Source organism: Oncorhynchus kisutch, linkage group LG11 (assembly GCF_002021735.2).
Source record: "Oncorhynchus kisutch isolate 150728-3 linkage group LG11, Okis_V2, whole genome shotgun sequence".
NCBI classification, from domain to species: domain Eukaryota; kingdom Metazoa; phylum Chordata; class Actinopteri; order Salmoniformes; family Salmonidae; genus Oncorhynchus; species Oncorhynchus kisutch.
This window is the reverse complement of record NC_034184.2, coordinates 25,897,099-25,919,501: the sequence shown is the minus strand read 5'-3', so window position 1 is coordinate 25,919,501 and position 22,403 is coordinate 25,897,099. Positions and strand designations below refer to the sequence as shown.

The following is a 22,403-nucleotide window of genomic DNA, read 5'->3' as shown; positions in this document are numbered from 1 at the left end:
GATGGGAAGATGGATGGAGCCAAATACAGGACCATTCTGGAAGAAAACCTGATGGAGTCTGCAAAAGACCTGAGACTGGGACGGAGATTTGTCTTCCAACAAGACAATGATCCAAAACATAAAGCAAAATCTACAATGGAATGGTTTAAAAATAAACATATCCAGGTGTTAGAATGGCCAAGTCAAAGTCCAGACCTGAATCCAATCGAGAATCTGTGGAAAGAACTGAAAACTGCTGTTCACAAATGCTCTCCATCCAACCTCACTGAGCTCGAGCTGTTTTGCAAGGAGGAATGGGGAAAAAATTCGGTCTCTCGATGTGCAAAACTGATAGAGACATACCCCAAGCAACTTACAGCTGTAATCGCAGCAAAAGATGGCGCTACAAAGTATTAACTTAAGGGGGCTGAATAATTTTGCACGCCCAATTTTTCAGTTTTTGATTTGTTAAAAAAGTTTGAAATATCCAATAAATGTTGTTCCACTTCATGATTGTGTCCCACTTGTTTTTGATTCTTCACAAAAAAAATACAGTTTTATATCTTTACGTTTGAAGCCTGAAATGTGGCAAAAGGTCGCAAAGTTCAAGGGGGCCGAATACTTTCGCAAGGCACTGTAATTATGCATTTCTGGGGTGGGTATAATTTGTGGAACATTCCAACAGGAATCTGTTCCAAAAACGTTGTGAAGTACAAGGTTGCCAACAAACAACTCATGCAAAGTAGCATGATCAATTCAACAAGGTGACGAATAGGCATCAACTCACCACGTAGGTTATTCTTAATGTTTGTCCATAGGCTACCAGAGTGAGGACTGGCATTTTCCGGAATAATTGTGGTGAGTAAAAAACTTTAATTAAATAGCCCACTCCCAACCTGGTATCTTATTCTACCGTTATACAACTTTGTATGCGTTGTTTGTTGATAACCTTGTTATTTACAAAGTTTTTGGAACATATTCCCGTTGGAACATTCCACAAATTATACCCACCCCATTTCTGTGTAGTACAGATCAGGGACCTATGATGAAATTATGTTACTGCAATTCCGGAGCAAGGTGTAAATCCACTTCACTTACTGTAGTTCAATCACCCAAAAAATATGTTTTTTAAAGTCAGTGTGTCAAGTCATGGATAACACAAAATGATTTCTACAGACATCGTTGAATCTTAATTTGGAGCAGATAGTTAAGAATTTTTTGAAAACGTGGACACAACTGTTAAGCGTGGTCCTTGTGCATAGAGTTGTTTGGTTTCTTAAACTTGGAAATCAATGGTTTTTGTTTCCATACATTTTAAATCATGAGGCAAATCAGTCTGAACAACTGTACTTTGTCAGCAGCGGTGTACCTATGATGAAAATTACAGGCCTCTCATCTTTTTAAGTGGGAGAACTTGCACAATTGGTGGCTGACTAAATACTTTTTTGCCCCACTGTATCACTTACGTATACATGTTTTGTTATTGATATTATTTACTTACACATCTCAACCGTTTTAAATAGTTTAAATAGTTTAAATGGTAAATTATTGGTGGCGTGATTGTGATTCCATACATATTGGTGTGCATTAATAATAATTAGGTAAACCATGGGTCGGTGACTGATGAGAATTTACATTTAATTTTCATATTTTAATTGACGTAACCAAATGTTCACAGACTGCGCGAGACACCTCTATCCTGCACCGCTGCTGCGCGATAGCCAAGCCTACAAAAGCAAGGTTTGTTGTGAATTGTATCCTTACCTAGGTTTGTGCATAGTCTGTTATCATTATGCTGTGCATAACCTCTCCTCTCCTCTCACTCTCCCTCCTTTAAATCACCACAGCAGCTGTGGACTCATGTTTTTCTTTCCTCTTTATTTCATCATGATGGACGGTTGGATCCGTTTTACTTCATTTGCTGCCATTTCCCTGTCACCAATTAATTTACTGCTGTGCTTTGGACTTCATCAACCTCAATTGGAACCTTATTCTTATACCATTTTCCTCTCAGACTCCTCCTATTTTAGATGGGTGTGTTTGCATGCTTGTGTTTGAAGGCTATGCAGGGCCGGCCCTAGACTTTTGGGGGCCCTCAGCGAGATTTGGTTGGGGGACCCCCACACCTCACGGGCATGACATTTTAGTGGCCCCCTTGATGGCGGAGAGAAACATTTGAATTTATTTTGTTTATTTCCGGCAATTCTACGTGTTTTGCCATGGGGAGTAGAGAACATGTTGCAGTTCTAAAACAATATTTCTGCAATTATACCCATTTTGCAATGGGGTGGAGAGAAGTTTAGCAATTTATAATGTATTTCAGTCCATTATTCTCCTTTTGCCATCGGGTGGAGATATTTTTTCTTTCTTTTAAACTAATATCCTGCAAAACTACACATTTTGACTAGACTTATGCCATTTTAATGATATCTGAGTGAGATTGACTAACAAAATAAATGTGAGCCCCCTAGAGGTCAGGGCCCCTTTGCACATGCCCTGTGTTCCTGGTTGGTATTCAGCCATAATAGCTGGCTAGACTATCTGACATGGCCAACTGAGGGACTGTCAGTGACTGACATAAAAAGTGGAAAAACTGCTGATGCACAACCAAATTTCAAAATGGCACTTTGTGTATTCTACTTTTCTAACTCTCCACAGAAAGTTGAGTCCGCGACTGAGTTATTTTTTGGAGTGGTAGGGGGCCCCTAGCGGCTGGGGGCCCTAAGGGACCTCTTATGCCTGGAGTACTGGCCAACAAGCCAGTAGAATTGTATTGTATTTGGTTGTATTCATGTCAATAGGAGAGAGTCCAGCTGCCATGACACTTGTGTGATCAAAGAGGTGTTTCAATGGGTAGACCAATTCTATACATCTTGGTAACTATCTTTGCTAAAGCTTACAAACCTAAGAGAGAGAGAGAGAGACCTGAGAAGAGACAAAGATGGAGAAATTATATTTAAACTTCCCAATTAAGAAGCTAAATCTGGAGAGAGGCGTTTCAAATCTGTCACAAAACGTGGGGAAAAACCGACAGAGAAGAAGAGAAAGCCAAGCGTGTATGCTGTTCTATTGTCTGCTAGCAAATCAGATAATTTGTTCTCTTCGAGTAATTTGGAGAGAGAATGAGATCGGAACATCTGAAAGCTTTTAGAAGCTCTCCTCCAATTAACTATTCTTCTTCATTTCTTTTCCTAGTGTGACACAATGTGGTGGTGATTCTTAAGAAAGTCCTCGTAGTTAAAAGTGAGTTTGGAGTAGCAGAAGATTGATTTGTACATTATCACTCATTCCCTATTGTGTTAACTTAAATATAAATATATTTTTAAACCAAATTAATTTTACTAAGTCTAGGAGAGAAATTTGGAGTTAATTATGAGTCATATTTAATTAACTTCAAACTGTTAAAAAAAAAAATATATATATTTCAGGAATAAGGCATAATGCCCATCCTCACTCATCTCCTCCTCCTCGTCGTTAACATTAGTTTGTGTCTATAGAACAGAGTTTCCGCTTATGAGAACTCATGTTCAGGAGAGGACTGTATAAAAATGTAGACAGGAGAGGATTGTTTATAAAACAGTCCAGCCGGGTTTCAAAGTTACTGATGAAGTTTGTGTCTAAAGAAGACAATTTCATGGCCAGGGGAGGATATTGTACATTATATAACGTCCAGTGGTTTTTAAATTATTTTTAAAAATAGGATGGTTCTGATGAAGTCATTAATTCTTTATAACTGAGGTAATAAGGTGGTTTATGTGTGGACATGCGTGCTTCATTTTGAGCTTTTAGAGTCTCCCTGCCCTATCACCATTCTAAAGAAGCTTATCTTATTTCATAGAATCCCTTCAAAGGCCAGCAGACACAAAGGTGTGTACTCAAGGGCAAATTCCTACTATGTTTTTGATTGTTCAAGAACATGATGTAGATTGAAATGAGGAAATTGATTTTGAAACACACACATGCACCAAAACACACCAGATGATTTCTTGGGTAGCAATAAATAAGCTGGTCATAAATATTTCAAAAACTAAATGCATTGTGTTTGGGACAAATCATTCACTAAACCCTAAACCTCAACAAAATCTTGTAATGAATAATGTGGAAAATGAGCAAATTGAGTAGACTAAACTGCTTGGTGTAACCCTGGATTGTAAACTGTCATGGTCAAAACATATTTATACAACAAACGTTAGCTAAGATGGGGAGTGGTCTGTCTGTAATAAAGCACTACTCTGCTTTCTTGACATCGCTATCAACAAAACAAGTCCTACAGGCCCTAGGTTTGTCACACCTGGGCTATTGTCCAGTCATATGGCCAAGTGCTACAAAGGGGGACATAGGCAAATTACAATTGTCCCAGAACAGAGCAGAATGTCTAGCCCTTACATACAATTGAAGTTGGAAGTTTACATACACCTTAGCCAAATACATTTCAACTCAGTTTTCACAATTCCTGACATTTAATCCTAGTAAATATTCCCTGTCTCAGGTCAGTTAGGATCACCTATTTATTTTAAGAATGTGAAATGTCAGAATAATAGTAGAGAGTGATTTTATTTCAGCTTTTATTTCTTTCACATTCCCAGTGGGTCAGAAGTTTATATACACTCAATTAGAATTTGGTAGCATTGCCTTTAAGTGGTTTAACATGGGTCAAATGTTTCGGGTAGCCTTCCACAAACTTCCCACAATAAGTTGGGTGAATTTTGGCACATTCCTCCTGACAGAGCTGGTGTAACTGAGTCAGGTTTGTAGGCCTCCTTGCTCGCACATGCTTTTTCAGTTCTGCCCACAGATTTTCTATAGGATTGAGGTCAGGGCTTTGTGATGGCCACTCCAATACCTTGACTTTGTTGTCCTTAAGCCATTTTGCCACAACTTTGGAAGTATGCTTGGGGTCATTATCCATTTGGAAGACCCATTTGCGACCAAGCTTTAACTTCCTGACTGATGTCTTGAGATGTTGCTTCAATATATCCACATAATTTTCCTCCTCATGATGTCATCTATTTTGTGAAGTGCACCAGTCCCTCCTGCAGCAAAGCACCCCAACAAAATGATGCTGCCAACCCCGTGTTTCACGGTTGGGAAGGTGTTCTTTGACTTGCAAGCCTCTCCCTTTTTCCATAACCATGGTCATTATGGCCAAACAGTTCTGTTTTTGTTTCATCAGACCAGAGGACATTTCTCCAAAAAGTACGATCTTTGTCCCCATGTGCAGTTGCAAACCGTAGTCTGGCTTTTTTATGGCGGTTTTGGAGCAGTGGCTTCTTCCTTGATAAGCGGCCTTTCTGGTTATGTCGATATTGGACTTGCTTTACTGTGGATATAGACACTTTTGTACCTGTTTCCTCCAGCATCTTCACAAGGTCCTTTGCTGTTGTGTGGGATTGACTTGCACTTTTCGCACCAAAGTACATTCATCTCTAGGAGACAGAACTCGTCTCCTTCCTGAGCGGTATGACGGCTGCGTGGTCCCATGGTGTTTATACTTGCGTACCATTGTTTGTACAGATGAACATGGTACCTTCAGGCATTTGGATATTGCTCCCAAGGATGAACCAGACTTGTGGAGGTCTACAATTGTTTTTCTGAGATCTTGGCTGATTTCCCCATGATGTCAAGTAAAGAGGCACTGAGTGCACACTTCAGGATGAAGGAGAGAATATTGGGATGAACCTGTGTCTTCACTGTGATGCTAATCATGATGTCACTGCACCATGATCAGACTGAGGTGGCAGCATTTACTATGAGTATTTATCTCCTCTAAAACAGCATCCATCTCATACACTAGAAACTTTTGAACGGTAGTGTACATTCAAACAAAGAACAATTGTGTTGTTGGACAAACAGAGCGATATATATATATATATATATATATATATATATATATATATATATATATATATATATATATATATATATATATATATATATATATATATATATAAACAAAGCCTTCGGTAGATGAAACAACGATGAGTCATAATCACATATGGTCATTCTCGCTCATGCTCTTTCTCGCTCTTACTCTCTGTCTCTCTCTTTTTCTAGCCCAGCAAATGAAGTATTCTCTTTGTAACATTGAAGTATTCTCTTTTAAACATATCTGCTCTTTCCAAGTAGTGTTACATTGTTACAACAATTTTGTAAATGTGAAAAGAATGTGTTAGTATTTCATCAGATGTCAAAACTCATGTAGCTTTCAGTATGCAGTATGACGGTGAGGAAGCAAAGCTAGCCAACAGAAATACACACACAAATACTCTCGCTCTCTCTGCTTTGTTTGTGATAGGTGTGAATGTCATTTCATCAAGCCAAATCACCCACCATCTCAGATTGTTCTGAAATTGTTTCTGTAATAATAAACCAACAACATTAGCATTCCTAAAACATTATTTTGTTGAAATATAATTTGATATCTGAGAAATTAAGCTAATTGATTGCACCCAAATTGGCCATTTTTTAATTTATAGGGTACAAATAAAATCTTCAATAAATATAGTACCTAACATCTGATTTGGACCATAATTCTTCCTAACAATGGGTAATCCAACATAATGATCAAAAGCCACCTGTCACGCCTTGGTCTTAGTATTTTGTGTTTTCTTTAATTATTTGTTCAGGCCAGGGTGTGACATGGGTTATTGTGTTGTCGTATTGTTTTTTTTGTAGGAATTGGGATTGTGGTTGATTAGGGGTGTGTCGAGTGTAGGCTTGGCTGCCTGAGGCGGTTCTCGATCAGAGTCAGGTGCTTCTCGTTGCCTCTGATTGGGAACCGTATTTAGGTAGCCTGAGTTTCGCTTTGTCTTTCGTGGGTGATTGTTCCTGTCTCTGTGTAGTGTTCACCAGATAGGCTGTAATAAGTTTCACGTTCCGTTTGTTGTTTTTGTATTTATAAGTTATTTAATGTATCGCCGTTTTCTTTATTAAAGATCATGATAAACCACCACGCTGCATTTCGGTCCGACTCTCTTTCGACAAACGAAGAACGCCGTTACACCATCCACGGACACCCCACACCAATCCCACCTCAACAAGTATCAGTTCTATATGTTTGACAGGTAGTATTACGCTGCTGTTTGGAGTATTGCTACTTCAGCCCTTTTAATACATTCCCTGTGAATCTTAAGCACATAGAGTAGCCAGCCAAATAGAAAAGGTAGCCAGCTAGGAATCCCCGGACCGTGCCCACCGGGTTAAGAATTTATTTATTGCTAAACAAGCTCAATTTTGGTGGCCTCTGGTACATTCTAATGCCCTGATTCCATCTGAAATGCACAGCAAATTATTAAATACTTTATTGAGTTTACCTCTCAGATTTGAAAAATTTGTTGTATTGTGTTCACAATTTAAATTACTGAGAATGTATGAATTCAGTGTATTGCTAGTTTTTGGGATATCGTCTAGGCCTACACTACCGGTCAAAAGTTTTAGAACACCTACACATTCAAGGGTTTTTCTTTGTTTACTATTTTCTACATTGTAGAATAATAGTGAAGACATCAAAACTATGAAATAACACATATGGAATCGTGTAGTAACCAAAAAAGTGTTAAACAAATCAAAATGTATTTTATATTTGAGATTCTTCAAAGTAGTCACCCTTTGCCTTGACAGCTGTGAACACTCTTGGCATTCCCTCAACCAGCTTCACCTGGTAGCACGCGTTCCAGCAGGTATATTTCACTGGTCATCCCCAAAGCCAACACTTCCTTTGGCCGCCTTTCCTTCCAGTTCTCTGCTGCCTATGACTGAAACGAATTACAAAAATCACTGAAGCTGGAGTCTTAGATCTCCCTCTCTAACTTTAAGCATCAGCTGTCAGAGCAGCTTACCGATCACTGTACCTGCCCACAGCCAACCTGTAAATAGCACACCCAACTACCTCATCCCCATATTGTTATTTATCCTCTTGCTCTTTTGCGCCCCAATATCTCTACTTGCACAGCTATTACTCCAGTGTTAACGCTAAATTTGTATTATTTTGCCTCTATGGTCTATTTATTGCCTTTACCTCCCTGCTCTTCTACATTTGCACACACTGTACATAGATTTTTCTATTGTGTTATTGACTGTACGTTTGTTTATGTGTAACTCTGTGTTGTTGTTTTTGTCGCACTGCTTTGCTTTGTCTTGGCCAGGTCTCAGTTGTAAATGAGAACTTGTTCTCAACTGGCCTACTTGGTTAAATAAAGGTGAAATAACATTTTCAAAAACCCGGAATGCTTTTCCAACGGTCTTGAAGGAGTTCCCACATATGCTGAGCACTTGTTGGATGCTTTTCCTTCACTCTGCAGTCTGACTCACCTCAAACCATCTCAATTTAGTTGGGTGATTGTGGAAGCCACGTCATCTGATGTAGCGCTCCATCACTCTCCTTCTTGGTCAAATTGCCCTTACACAGCCTGGAGGTGTGTTGTGTCATTGTCCTGTTGGAAAACAAATGATAGTCCCACTAAGCCCAAACCAGATGGGAGGGAGTATTGCTGCAGAATGCTGTGGTAGCCATGCTGGTTAAGTGTGCCTTGAATTCTAAATAAATCACTGACCGTGTCACCAGTAAAGCACCCCCACAACATAACACCTCCTCCATGCTTTACGGTGGGAACCACACATGTGGAGATCATCCGTTAACCCACACCTCATCTCACAAAGACACGTCGGTTGGAACCAAAAATCTCCAATTTGGACTCCAGACCAAAGGACACATTTCCATCGGTCTAATGTCCATTGCTCATGTTTCTTGACCTAAGAAAATCTCTTCTTATTATTGGTGTCCTTTAGCAGTGAATCAATACTCCAAGCAGCAGCTCCTTACTACTTGTTAAACAGAGATAACTGATACTGTATACTGGTTGTTGAGGGTGGAATCTGCGTGGATGGGTCTTTGGGTGGCTATTGATAATTCTGTTGAATTCCCCATGTCTTACTCATTCATGTCTTACTCATTCAGCTTAGCTTAATTTCTCAGATCAAATTATATTTCAACAAAGTAATGTTTCAGGAATGCTAATATTAAATGTTTCTAACAACAGAAACAATTTCTTTATTGTGCCTTTTGAGGTGGAATGACTCAGGCCTGTAATGCAATGGATGTAATACAGTCCAGTATTAGTATTTACCTGGTTTACCTTCTGTCTTCTAACTCAATCTAACCATACCCTGCTCTGAGCTCCACTATGTCTGCCTGTCTACTGTTCCCTACAGTAACTCAATCTATCCCTGCTGTGCTCTGTGCTCCACTATGTCTGTCTATCAGCCTCCATAGGGAGAATGACTATTGATCCTCTGGAATAGCTTCTCTCTCTCTGTGGAGGATGTCAGACCTTGCTGTGCCTGCAGTGTAAAGAACTCTGTGGTGGTTGGAATCTAGGCTGTTTGCAAATCCCCTCTGAAGCACACAACAGAGATTGGAGCTAGGCGGTGGCTGATGGCACTAGGTAGTTGGTTGCATTTTTATATAGCGCTTTCGACAAAGCCTCAAAGCACTTCACATTAGGCCTATATGGGGATAACTCATCCCATTCCACAGCTGACATTTTGTGCCAGAACACTTACCACACATGGTGGCTGAGATGAATGGTATTGGTACGCAATGAAACTGGAAACAGTTGACAGCCCCCATATATCACCTTGGCAGAAGTGCTGGCTCAGCTGGAATGGATCGGGAGTAGTAATACATGATCTATTTTTGATGATGTACTGTACCTTACCATTCTCTGGTTGATGATGTACTGTACCTTACCATTCTCTGGTTGATGATGTACTGTACCTTACCATTCTCTGGTTGATGATGTCATTACGGCCATTGTGGTCCTTCAAGGGCTCAGGCTTCCTGTTTTGTCGCCCTGAAGTAGCAGTTCCCGCTTTACACAGAAGGCCTTTTCATTCGTCATGGATGTGTAGATTTATACAGCAGTTGTGTTTTGAAAGATAATTTCATGGGTGGATGCTTAATTTATGTATCATGTAGGTGTACATTTTATTTAACATACCTTTTATCCAGGTTGGCTCATTAAAATACATTTGAAATAGATAATACATTTTTCACAACAGATCTGGAGACTTGATAAACAGCATAGCACTGTCTTTGAATTTAAAACCATAAGGGAAAGATTTATTCAAGACCTTGCTTATGGCTGCAATGAAATCACTGTTGACTTGAACGACCAGAGCTAGAGCTTTATACAGGGTCCATTCTTACAGGCCTCTACGGAGAAACATTCCTATTATAATTAAAGTGCACCGGCCTGCAGCAGAAAAAGAACTGGGTTGTATACAACGAGGTTTAGATCTCACAGATGGAAAGGTTGCGTCAATGTTTCTAATCAGTTTATCTATGGTTTCATAATAAAAATTCACCTCAGCAGAATAATCAGTTAGAATTGTCTGACTGTTTTCCCACAGACCATTTCAGTTCCATTTTTCCCAGACACAGACAGTAGATGTGGGATGTTCGGAAAGCATAACACGCACGCACGCACGCACAACGGGACTTTATGAAGAGTGTAAACAGAGGTGTGGTATTCAGATATTGTCACAACCAGCCTGTATTGCCTTTTTGATGAAAGTTTGTTATCTGAAGATATTCTGGACTGAACTGTGTGTCCCTTCACAGAGAAGCTTGCCAGCTAGTGTTTGACCATCAATAAGGTTTACAGGCTGACACACATGTTCAATACCGGTCAGTGGCATCATAGGAAACCTATAATGAAAGATGTGTGATTATGTTATTACTGTACTCCAATATATACCTGTGTCTATTATGATATTATAAAAATGTATCTGTAAGGTTCGTTGACTCCAGTGAGCTAACGATTAGTGAGATAACATACTCTTTATTAATTATGTTGTTGTGGATATGATGAGGGGAGAGGAGGGAGAGAAAGAGTTGAGGCTATAAAATGTTTATTTACATTGTTTACAACACTGGATATTGTATTATAGCTGTATTATAGCTTATATTTTGGGTTCTGATGGGGTCCGACAGTTGAACGAACTCATGAGGCATTTATAAGTTATATTCTTTAAGAATCAATGGGTTAGTGGTGCGGTCAGCTGTTTTTCCACCCGCACCCACCTGCAATTGCTAATAACTCATCCACAACCGCCCAACCTATATGTGAAAAAGAGAAAATATGAGGCCTGCATCAGGTCCTAATCCGCTAATTTAGAAAATGCACTGTAGTCTACAGTCCGAGACGGCAGAAATATTTTTTGACGGGGGGTGTAGGATTTCTTTGGGCCTTTTAGATACTTTTGGTCATGTAGTGTATGTGGACACCTGCTCGTCAAACATCTCATTACAAAATCATGGGCATTAATATGGAGTTGGTCCCCCCTTTTCTGCTATAACAGCCTCCACTCTTCTGGGAGGGCTTTCCCATACAGTGGGGCAAAAAAGTATTTAGTCAGCCACCAATTGTGCAAGTTCTCCCACTTAAAAAGATGAGAGAGGTCTGTAATTTTCATCATAGGTACACTTCAACTATGACAGACAAAATGAGAAAGAAAATCCAGAAAATCACATTGTAGGATTTTTCATGAATTTATTTGCAAATTATGGTGGAAAATAAGTATTTGGTCACCTACAAACAAGCAAGATTTCTGGCTCTCACAGACCTGTAACTTCTTCTTTAAGAGGCTCCTCTGTCCTCCACTCATTACCTGTATTATTGGCACCTGTTTGAACTTGTTATCAGTAGAAAACTGACTGTAGATGTTGGAACATTGCTGCGGAGATTAGCTTACATTCAGCCACAAGAGCATTAGTGAGGTCGGGCACTGATGTTGGCCAATTAGGCCTGGCTTCACAGTGTGCGTTCCAATTCATCCCAAAGGTGTTAGACAGGGTTGAGGTCAGGGCTCTGTGTAGGCCAGTCAAGTTCTTCCACACCGATCTCGACAAACCATTTCTGTATGGACCTCACTTTGTGCACGGGGGCATTGTCATGCTGAAACAGGTTGGAAGCACAGCATTGTCTTGAATGTCATTGTATGCTGTAGCGTTAAGGTTTCCCTTCACTGGAACTAAGGCGCCTAGCCCGAACCATAAAAAACAGCCCCAGACCATTATTCCTCCACTAAACTTTACAGTTGGTACTATGCATAGAGTTCTCCTGGCATCCGCCAAACCCAGATTCGTCCGTCGGACTGCCAGATGGTGAAGCATGATTCATCACGCCAGAGAACGCGTTTCCACTGCCCCAGAGTCCAATGGCGGCGAACTTGTCAATCACTTATTAAAGACTCGCAGCAAGACACAACCCACTGTGCAAAAACTGACTGAATCAATGTGGAAAACTGATTGTATTTGCAAAAAGTCCTCAACGTAAGGAATATACACACACATATTTTGGGGTGGCAGGTAGCCTAGTGGTTAGAGCGTTGGGCCAGTAACCGAAAGGTTGCTAGAGCGAATCCCTGAGCTGACAAGATAAACATCTATCATTCTGCCTCTGAACAGGGCAAGGTTGTAATTGTAAATAAGAATTTGTTCTTAACTGACTTGCCTAGTTAAATAAAGATATACATGTGTTTAGCAGATGTTATTGCGGGTGTTTATTTATTTATTTTTTATTTCACCTTTATTTAACCAGGTAGGCTAGTTGAGAACAAGTTCTCATTTGCAACTGCGACAACACAGAGATACACATGGAGTAAACAATTAACAAGTCAATAACACAGTAGAAAAAAAGAGAGTCTATATACATTGTGCGCAAAAGGCATGAGGAGGTAGGCGAATAATTACAATTTTGCAGATTAACACTGGAGTGATAAATGATCAGATGGTCATGTACAGGTAGCGATATTGGTGTGCAAAAGAGCAGAAAAGTAAATAAATATAAACAGTATGGGGATGAGGTAGGTAAAATTGTGTGGGCTATTTACCGATAGACTATGTACAGCTGCAGCGATCGGTTAGCTGCTCAGATAGCAGATGTTTGAAGTTGGTGAGGGAGATAAAAGTCTCCAACTTCAGCGATTTTTGCAATTCGTTCCAGTCACAGGCAGCAGAGAACTGGAACGAAAGGCGGCCAAATGAGGTGTTGGCTTTAGGGATGATCAGTGAGATACACCTGCTGGAGCGCGTGCTACGGGTGGGTGTTGCCATCGTGACCAGTGAACTGAGATAAGGCAGAGCTTTACCTAGCATGGACTTGTAGATGACCTGGAGCCAGTGGGTCTGGTGACGAATATGTAGCGAGGGCCAGCCGACTAGAGCATACAGGTCGCAGTGGTGGGTGGTATAAGGTGCTTTAGTAACCAAACGGATGGCACTGTGATAAACTGCATCCAGTTTGCTGAGTAGAGTATTGGAAGCTATTTTGTAGATGACATCGCCGAAGTCGAGGATCGGTAGGATAGTCAGTTTTACTAGGGTAAGTTTGGCGGCGTGTGTGAAAGAGGCTTTGTTGCGGAATAGAAAGCCGACTCTAGATTTGATTTTAGATTGGAGATGTTTGATATGAGTCTGGAAGGAGAGTTTACAGTCTTGCGAGACACCTAGGTACTTATAGATGTCCACATATTCTAGGTCGGAACCATCCAGGGTGGTGATGCTAGTCGGGCATGCGGGTGCAGGCAGCGACCGGTTGAAAAGCATGCATTTGGTTTTACTAGCGTTTAAGAGCAGTTGGAGGCCACGGAAGGAGTGTTGTATGGCATTGAAGCTCGTTTGGAGGTTAGATAGCACAGTGTCCAAGGACGGGCCGGAAGTATACAGAATGGTGTTGTGTAGCTAAATCGTGTAGCTAAATCCTTGCACTTCTAGCTCCGACAGTGCAGTTATATCTAACAATTCCACAATTCTAACAACATCTAACAATTCCCAATACACACATCTAGTAAAGGAATGGAATTAAGAATATAAAAATATATGGACGATGGGTAAATTATGAGATGAGATGGGTAAATTATTAAAGGTTCTAGTGTTCTATTTATTAAAGTGGCCAGTGATTTTAAGTCTATGTATATAGACAGCAGCCTTTATGTGCTAGTGGTGGCTATTTAACAGTCTGATGGCCTTGAGATAGAAGCTATTTTTCCGTCTCTCTGTCTCAGCTTTGATTCACCTGTGCTGACCTCGCCTTCTGGATGATAGCGGGGTGAACAGGCAGTGGCTCGGGTGGTTGATGTCCTTGATGATCCTTTTGGCCTTCCTGTGACATCGGGTGCTGTAGGTGTCCTGGAGGGCAGGTAGTTTGTTGGGCAGACCGGTGATGTGTTGGGCAGACCGCACTACCCTCTGGAGAGTCTTGTGGTTGCGGGAGCTGATACAGCCCGACAGGATGCTCTCGATTGTGCATCTGTAAAAGTTTGTGAGGATTTTAGGTGTTGCGCCTTCTTCAGCACACTGTCTTTCTGAGTTGACCATTTCAGTTTGTCAGTGATGTGTACGCCGAAGAACGTGAAGCTTTCCACCTTCTCCACTACAGTCCAGTCGATGTGGATAGGGGGGTGCTCCCTCTGCTGTTTCCTGAAGTCCACGATCATCTACTTTTTTTTGTTGACGTTGAGTGAGAGGTTGTTTTCTTGGCACCACACTCCCAGAGCCCTCACCTCCTCCCTGTAGGCTTTCTCATCATTGTTGGTAATCAAGCCTACTACTGTTGTTGTCATCTGCAAACTTGATGATTGAGTTGGAGGTGTGCTTGGCCACGCAGTCATGGGTGAACAGGGAGTACAGGAGGGGACTGAGCACGCACCCCCTTGCCCCCTTGTGGGGCCCCAGTGTTGAGGTTCAGCGGGGTGGAGGTGTGGTTTCCTACCTTCACCACCTGGGGTGAAATGACGTCTGTGCCAAGTGGGAATGGTGTATGAATCATTAGACTCAAGCAGTGTGTGTGAGTGTACGTGCTGACAGCAATCAGAGCCCACTCTCACTCTCTTTTGTGTGTTTCAGCATGTTATTGTAAAACCGAACAAGCCTCCAGTCATAATGACCTCTGTTGCTGGCACCATGGCAACAAGGTCACTTTCTGACCGATCAGACCTTTTCAGGAAGTTATTGATTGGCCAGATGGTTACCGAAACAGTGATGGGCCAGACATATACAGTAACATTGATTGTCCAGAACACAAATGTAACCCACATGGAGTTTAAATATTTAGTGCAATCTCTATTTTAGGCCCCACCTACAGGCCTAGAGATTAGTTTAGAACCAGGCTTACTTCTGTAAAGGCTTCAGTCCTCTGCTTGTTCAGTTGGCTATATTGGTGAAGTACTAGCTACAGTATATTGATTAAGGCCTGTTCTTTTGCAGATCATTCAAATTGTATGAGTACATTATCTTTCTAGCAGATTCTGTTCAACTATAAATTATCTAGTGATAAGCAAGCGATATGTGAAGTAGGGCTAGGTTCAACACGTGTGTGTGTGTGTGTATATCTCATCATACTGCTGGGGTCTACAGCGGTCCAAACAGAGGTGAAACAAAATGGCAGTACTGCCTACAAACACATGACCTTGTCCCTGTATCTGCATAAAGCCTGGCTTTTTGTGTGTGTGTGTGTGTGTGTGTGTGTGTGTGTGTGTGTGTGTGTGTGTGTGTGTGTGTGTGTGTGTGTGTGTGTGTGTGTGTGTGTGTGTGTGTGTGTGTGTGTTAGTGCAGTAGGATGGTGAAGGCTGGGTCAGTGTCCATGTAGCACTAGTGTGTAGGGGAAACAGTGGTTTGTGCAGACATTTCTCTGGACTCACTGTCTCACACTGGAGATAAGCTCATAAGCAATTGCATGTTGGAGGTCTCCCTTTCACTGTCTATCTTTTTCTTTCTCTCTATCCCTCTCCATCTCTCTCTCTCCACCCTCCTTCACTCTGCCCCATCTCTCTTTCTCTGTCTCCCTCTCTCCTGCTCTCCTTCTCTCTCTTTACATAATGGAAAGCCTTTCCTTAATGGAAAGCCCTGGTATGTAATTAATCTGTCTGTGATGGTATCAGGTCCCCTTGCTAGTCTCCCTGTGTCTTGTCCTCACGGTCTATAATGTCCTTGGGATCTGAGGGAGAGACTACCAGAAACTCCTATAGTCCCCTGAGATATCCCTAACCTTTACTGAGAGAGAACCCACCTCTACTTCCAGACAGCACTAGATTAGTGATGCATCAATACCCCTCATCCTCGCCTTTCTTCCTGTCTTCTACCTCTTCCCTCCCTCCTTGTTGTTGTGTTATCATGGGGCTGCACTTTGTGACAACTGCTGTTGTCAAAAGGGCTATATAAAATACATTTGATTGATTGACCGTGGTTCAGCCTTCACAGCACAAGGCAATGTTTACAGAAGGCAGAAAATGCTATCCCAAACTAAATATTATTATTTGTGTTTACCCTTTATTTAACTAGGCAAGTCAGTTGAGAACAAATTCTTATATTATAAGTGTTGATATTAGTTGGTAGGTGTCTTTTTAATTCAACATTGTGTTTGGATGTTTTTCTAATACCTTTTAAGACTTTTTCTGGTGTGATGTTTAGTGCTCATGGGTCCTTTATCATGGAAATGACCTCTGTGGTGCACATTGTTATAAACATATCGTTATATTTGTCGTCATCGCATCAATTCAGGCAATTTATCGCAATCTAGATTTTTGTCAGTATCATCCGGCTCTAATTCAGACCTTTGTCAATGTGGACAGTCAGTGTGCTATGTTCTATTCAGACCATGGTTCATTCTCTCCCTCTCCATCAATGTGCTCTTATTCTATTTTCAGACAATAGTTTTCATAGACTTCACAGCATGGGCTGTTCCGACTCTTTTCTCTGTCAATGTGTTATCATCACTCTGATTAGCCACCCACAGTTCCAGAACCAGACCAGTCATACTATTGGAGGAAAGAAAAGAAAATGGCTACAAATAATAAAAGTATATCTTGTGAAAATAAATGTGAGTAGTGTTATTTATGTGTATGTCTAAACCTGTATCTCCTCTTTCTACTTATTCTCCTCTCCGGAGCAGTGTAGCCTGGGAGTAGCGATTCAGCCCGTCATGCCAGCAAGACAGGAAGTGTGTGTGTGAGCCCGACCAGTCCGGTGGGCTGCGCGGGGATGAACATGCCACTGCACCAGATCTCTGTCATCCCCCGTGATGTCACTTCCTCCCGGGTCAGCGGCAGCGGAAAGTCCAAGGACAAGGACAAGGACAAACAGGTAGGGTCAAAGATCATGGTCTTCTAGTGGGGTGTTTAGGAGGGGGACACCGTATGACATGCTTTTTGGCTGGATGACATACTTTCTTAAACAGACTAATGGCAAGATCCATTGTGGACCACACCTTGTCATGTTTTAATACCGGTTCGGTGTAGCTGTGATTCCAGGAACTCCACAAAGACAGATTGGGGTGTGTGCTTGTGCGTGTGTGTGAGTAGAGAACAGCTCACAGTTCATCACAGTAAAGTCCCCACTGCTAAGCTGAAGTGGTTTAATGTGGAGAAGCTTTCAGTTTGTGGACGGTTTTGTGCTACTATGCTGAGTTGGACGGTCACAGGAGGATGTATGTAGTGTGTTGCTTGCCATTTTGTGGACGTACTACGCAGCGCACAGACCCCCTCGTTCACTCAACTTTGTGGAGATACTTGAGTTTTCTTGTAGGCCTTTTATGCGGGGAAACAGTGAAGCCATCTGTGTAGCCTATTCCCTGTTTCTGTTTATGAGTCTTTTATTGAACAATGTGAAACAATTTTATGTCTGTTAGCTGCTTTTCATTAAATCAAACATAGCTGTTCTTTTTATGGCCTAAAATAAATGTGTTCATATGGGCATAAATGATCTACAGGCTATAGCGTACTGAATTTTGTTCAGTAATGAAAATAAAACATTTTAATGCAGAAAAAATGGATCTGGTAAAAGGCTGACATTTGGAGGTTTCAATAAATAAAAAATACTCTGTATTTTGACTATAGAAATGGAAACATTGTGATTTTAGAGACACAAAGTAACAATAGCCTATGATTAAAGGGTTAGTCTGTAATGGGCTCTCACCATCATTATCCTTATTCACATCGTTCCAATTCAATCAAGTCACAATTATCAGCTTTGGTATTGACATCAGTGAGCAGGCTTTCAGAGAGAGGAGAGACACATGGGTAGGCCTATCTACTGAAAACAAAAATTATAATGAAATTCAGACCACAGAAAGCCAATGTTTATATAAAATGTCTGCCTTTTACCCTACATTTAACAGTCTAAGTCAATTTAATGTAGGAAAACATCACAAAATCCATTTGGCCTGTGTCGTTTCATTGAGTCTCATTATGATACGGAAAGCGTAGCATATTTCAAAACAACAGAATACCATATTTTGAGTTTACTGTATAGGCCATTATATAACATATTAATCCGAGATACAACTTTAAGGCAAAGACATCTTTTAAAACTTTTTTGATATTCACCTCATGTCTTTATAATATGAATGAAAATGTAATCTATTTTTGTTTTGAAATCACTAACGTTATTTGTCCATCTCTCCAATTTGTTCCCACTTTCAATCAATAAATATGCATGAGAAATTCACAAGACTATGACATTGGAATGTAGTAAAGTGCCACCCAACCCTGGCTTGAGGACACTCCGGAGAAGCCATTGAATAAAATGCATTACAAGGAAATAAAGCTTTTTTGCTTTTGAACCTGTTTAAAAATGCTATAGGCCAACATTTTTACCCTGCATAGTTTGGACTATCCTTTTCGTAACGTATGAGACATTCTAGAAACACCATGCGTGCTTTCACAACAGCTGTTCACTGTCATTCTGGAAATCATTTTCTGAATCAGATGATGATTTGTTGAAAAGAGGTTCACAGATTAATGCTTACTATATTGATAGGCAAACAACACTGCCATTAATACACGGATTGAAAAGTATTTTATTTCAGCACGATTTTGGACAATTAAAATGTTTTAGAATGTATTAACATTTTACAATCCCATGAGGCCCAAAATACAGTTGTAGTTTTAGGAGGTCATACTTAAATGTAAAATAATAATATGCACACAAACTTAAGAAAACTATGTTAGTATTCTTTTAACTTAAGATTCTCACAAAGACAGGCACACAGTCCAGACAGACAAACAGTACAGTAGGCTATACATTGCACAAGAAGAGTATAGGCTATTTTAAGAGATTTAACTGAATTAATGCAAATGTGCGTCGTATGCTGCTAATTAACAATAACTATGTCCAATTGATTACCTTTGAAACTATCCTCTTTGAACTGCCGGATCTGAATAATAGTCCAGCAATCGAATTGCAAATCGTTCATATGCTAATAATCCCAATATTCTGCTTAAAAAGATCTTGCACTGCTACCCTCAGCAATCATTATTCTTACACGGAACCCATACTGGCTGCGCGCATGCGCCATCGTGCATAAGTAAATTTTGTCCCCCTACGCCAAACACGATCATGACACGCAGGTTAAAATATCAAAACAAACTCTGAACCAATGACATTCATTTGGGAACAGGTCGAAAAGCATTAAACATTTATGGCAATTTAGCCAGTTTGCTGTTGCTGCTGCTCAGCCATGGAAACCCATTTCATAAAGCTCCCGACGATCAGTTCTTGTGCTGATGTTGCTTCCATAGGCAGTTTGGAACTCCGTAGCGAGTGTTGCAACCGAGGACAGATGTTTTTATGTGCTTCAGTACTCGGAAGTCCCGTTCTGTGAGCTTGTGTGGCCTACCACTTCGCGGCTGAGCCGTTGTTGCTCCTAGACGTTTCCACTTAACAATAGCTGCACTTACAGTTGACTGGGGCAGCTCTAGCAGGGAAGAAATTTGATGAACTGACTTGTTTGAAAGGTGGCATCCTATGACAGTGCCACGTTGAAAGTCACAGAGCTCTTCAGTCTACTGACAATGTTTGTCTATGGAGATTGCATGGCTGTGTGCTCGATTTTATACACCTGTCAGCAAAGGGTGTGGCTGAAATAGCTGAATCCACTCATTTGAACGGGTGTCCAAATACTTTTGTATTTATATAGTGTTCTTGTGCATCTGCCTGTGCTTGTGCGTATAGAGGCTCCACTGTTAAGCTGAAGTGGTTTAATACGGAGAAGCTTTCAGTTTGTAGTTGTTTTCATGTTACAAATGCTGAGCCATAAGGTCACACGGGAGGATGAGTGTGTGTATGTCTATGTATATTTTTTTTTACACGCAGGGTGTATGTGTGTGTTTGTTTATGTTATTGTGCTCCCATGTGTTTGTGTGTGCATGTGTGTGTTTGTGTGTGCATGTGTGTGTTTGTGTGTGTGAAGGGCTGGCGGTAGTGGTCAGCTGTAGATCTGCTAAACAAAGCGTTGTGCTGTCAACATGTCTGTCTGCCTGGTATCTGTCTTCTTACCAACAAAATACTCAATAACACGGTCTATTGTTTATCAGGGTCTGAGTACCTCAGCATGTCAACACAGGTGTTCACAAGAGCCCACTAAACATGTACATATGGTGGACTTGACATAGCCTGATTTAGCTGCAGACACACTTTCAGCTCGAAGATTCCATAATAGTTTGTGAATTAAGATGGCTGCAGTCATTCAGTAAGTTACGTACTATATCCATGCTTTGTCTGCATCCTTGACAGAGGATATGCTCTAATTGGCCTACTTCTCTCTCTGTTCTGTTCTTTGATAACATCCCTCCTTCCATCCCTCTGCTCTGCACCAATCCCCCTCTCCCTGCGGCTAAGATCTGTTTATTCCTCTCAGGGATGGAGGGATAAATGGAGGTGATTCCTCTCCTCCCTCTGGATCCATCGGAGGAGTGGAGGAGAGGGGGATGGAGCGGAGGAGAGAAATAGCTATTGCTTACCCTGCATTCTGATTAGTGGAAGTGTGTGTGTTTGAGTGTGTTTGAGTGTGGTTGCGCCTGCCGTTTAGTCAGAGTGCAGCCCATCTGTCCGAAACAGACACACCTTGTCTTTTAGTGCCTCTAAAAAAAGAGAAGGGGGGAGAGAGGGAGCATTTTCCTCCATTTAGAACTCTGTGTTAGTCGGCTGCTTCCTCTCAACGCTCTTCAAATACTCAATAAATCATTTATTCTCTGTCTCTCTTACCTATTTCTTTTTAAGACACAGACACACACACATACACACAGACTGTCTCTCACATATCTGAGTAAATCCACTGTGTTAACACTGTTATCCATATGAAATTGTGTTGGGAAAGATATGCCTCTGAAACAAATTGAAGCAACACATTGTGAGACACAAAGTTATACAGTTAGGTTCCAAATGCCATCCTATGCCCTCCCATAGGGCTCTGGTGAAAAGTACTGCACTATATAAAGAACACGGTGCCATTTGGGACACAGACAAAATGCTTACTTATGTGCCCTTCCCAACAATGCAGAGAGAGAGATTGTGATCACACAGTTGTTCAGAACAGCTGGTGCTCTCATGCATAGTTCAGTGTTGCTTGCCTCGGCACGAGCATAGAAGACATTTAGCTGGTGTGGTATGCTCGTGTCACTAAGCAGCTCACGCTGGGTTTCCCTTCCTAAGATCGAATCGTACTACACCGGCTCCGACGCTCGTCGGATGTGACAGGGCTTGCAAACTATTACAGACTACAAAGGGAAGCACAGCTGAGAGCTGCCCAGTGACACAAGCCTACCAGACAAACTAAATAACTTATATGCTCGCTTCGAGACAAGTAACACTGAAACATTTATGAGAGCATTAGCTGTTCCGGATGACTGTATGATCAGGCTTTCCGCAACCGATGTGAGTAAGACCTTCAAACAGGTCAACATTCACAAGGCCACAGAGCCAGACGGATTACCAGGACGTGTACTCCGAGCATGCGCCGACCAACTGGCACCTGTCTTCACTGACATTTTCAACCTCTCCCTGTCCGAGTCTGTAATACCAACATGTTTCAAGCAGATCAGCAGCATTTTCTTCTTTGCTTATGAGCTTATACAGTTGGTTGAGAGCGGTCTTAGAGCCAGCTTCGTTCTGTGGTGGTATAATATAGATGAGTACTCTCTTGGTTGATAGTGTGGTCTACAGCTTACCATAAGGTACTCTACCTCAGGCAAGCAATACCTCGAGACTCTTTTAATATTAGACATTGCACACCAGCTGTTATTGACAAATAGACACACTCCCCGACCCCTCGTCTTACCAGAGGTAGCATCTCTGTTCTGTCGGTGCATGGAAAATTCCACTATCTCTATATTGTCCGTATCGTTGTTCATCCACGTCTTGGTGAAATATAAGAGGTTACAGTTTTTAATGTCCCGTTGGTAGGATAATCTTAATCATAGGTCATCAATTTTATTTTCCAATGATTTGCCGTTAGCAAGAAGAACGGATGGCAGTGGGAGTTTACGAGCTCGCCTGCGGATTCTTCGAAGGCTGCCCGATCTGCGACCCCTTTTCCTGGGTCTTTTCTTCACGCAAAAGGTGGGGATCTGGGCCTGTTCCAGTGAAA

At 41.3% G+C, this 22,403-nt stretch overlaps 1 protein-coding gene across 4 annotated transcripts in view; it reads left to right on the top strand.

Annotated features, from left to right (window-relative positions):
* Window positions 1-22,403, top strand: part of LOC109899821 (E3 ubiquitin-protein ligase MARCH8-like) — a 144,141-nt gene that overhangs the window by 11,384 nt on the left and 110,354 nt on the right. For 3 of the 4 annotated variants that reach the window (XM_020495385.2, XM_031835499.1, XM_031835497.1), the window contains exon 2: window positions 16,932-17,122. In XM_020495385.2, coding sequence (XP_020350974.1) covers window positions 17,021-17,122 — 102 coding nt within the window. In that variant the 5' untranslated portion in view covers window positions 16,932-17,020. Of the gene's footprint in view, window positions 1-1,657; window positions 1,720-16,931; window positions 17,123-22,403 lie in introns of all 4 variants that reach the window. The other variant, XM_031835498.1, reaches the window with a different exon arrangement.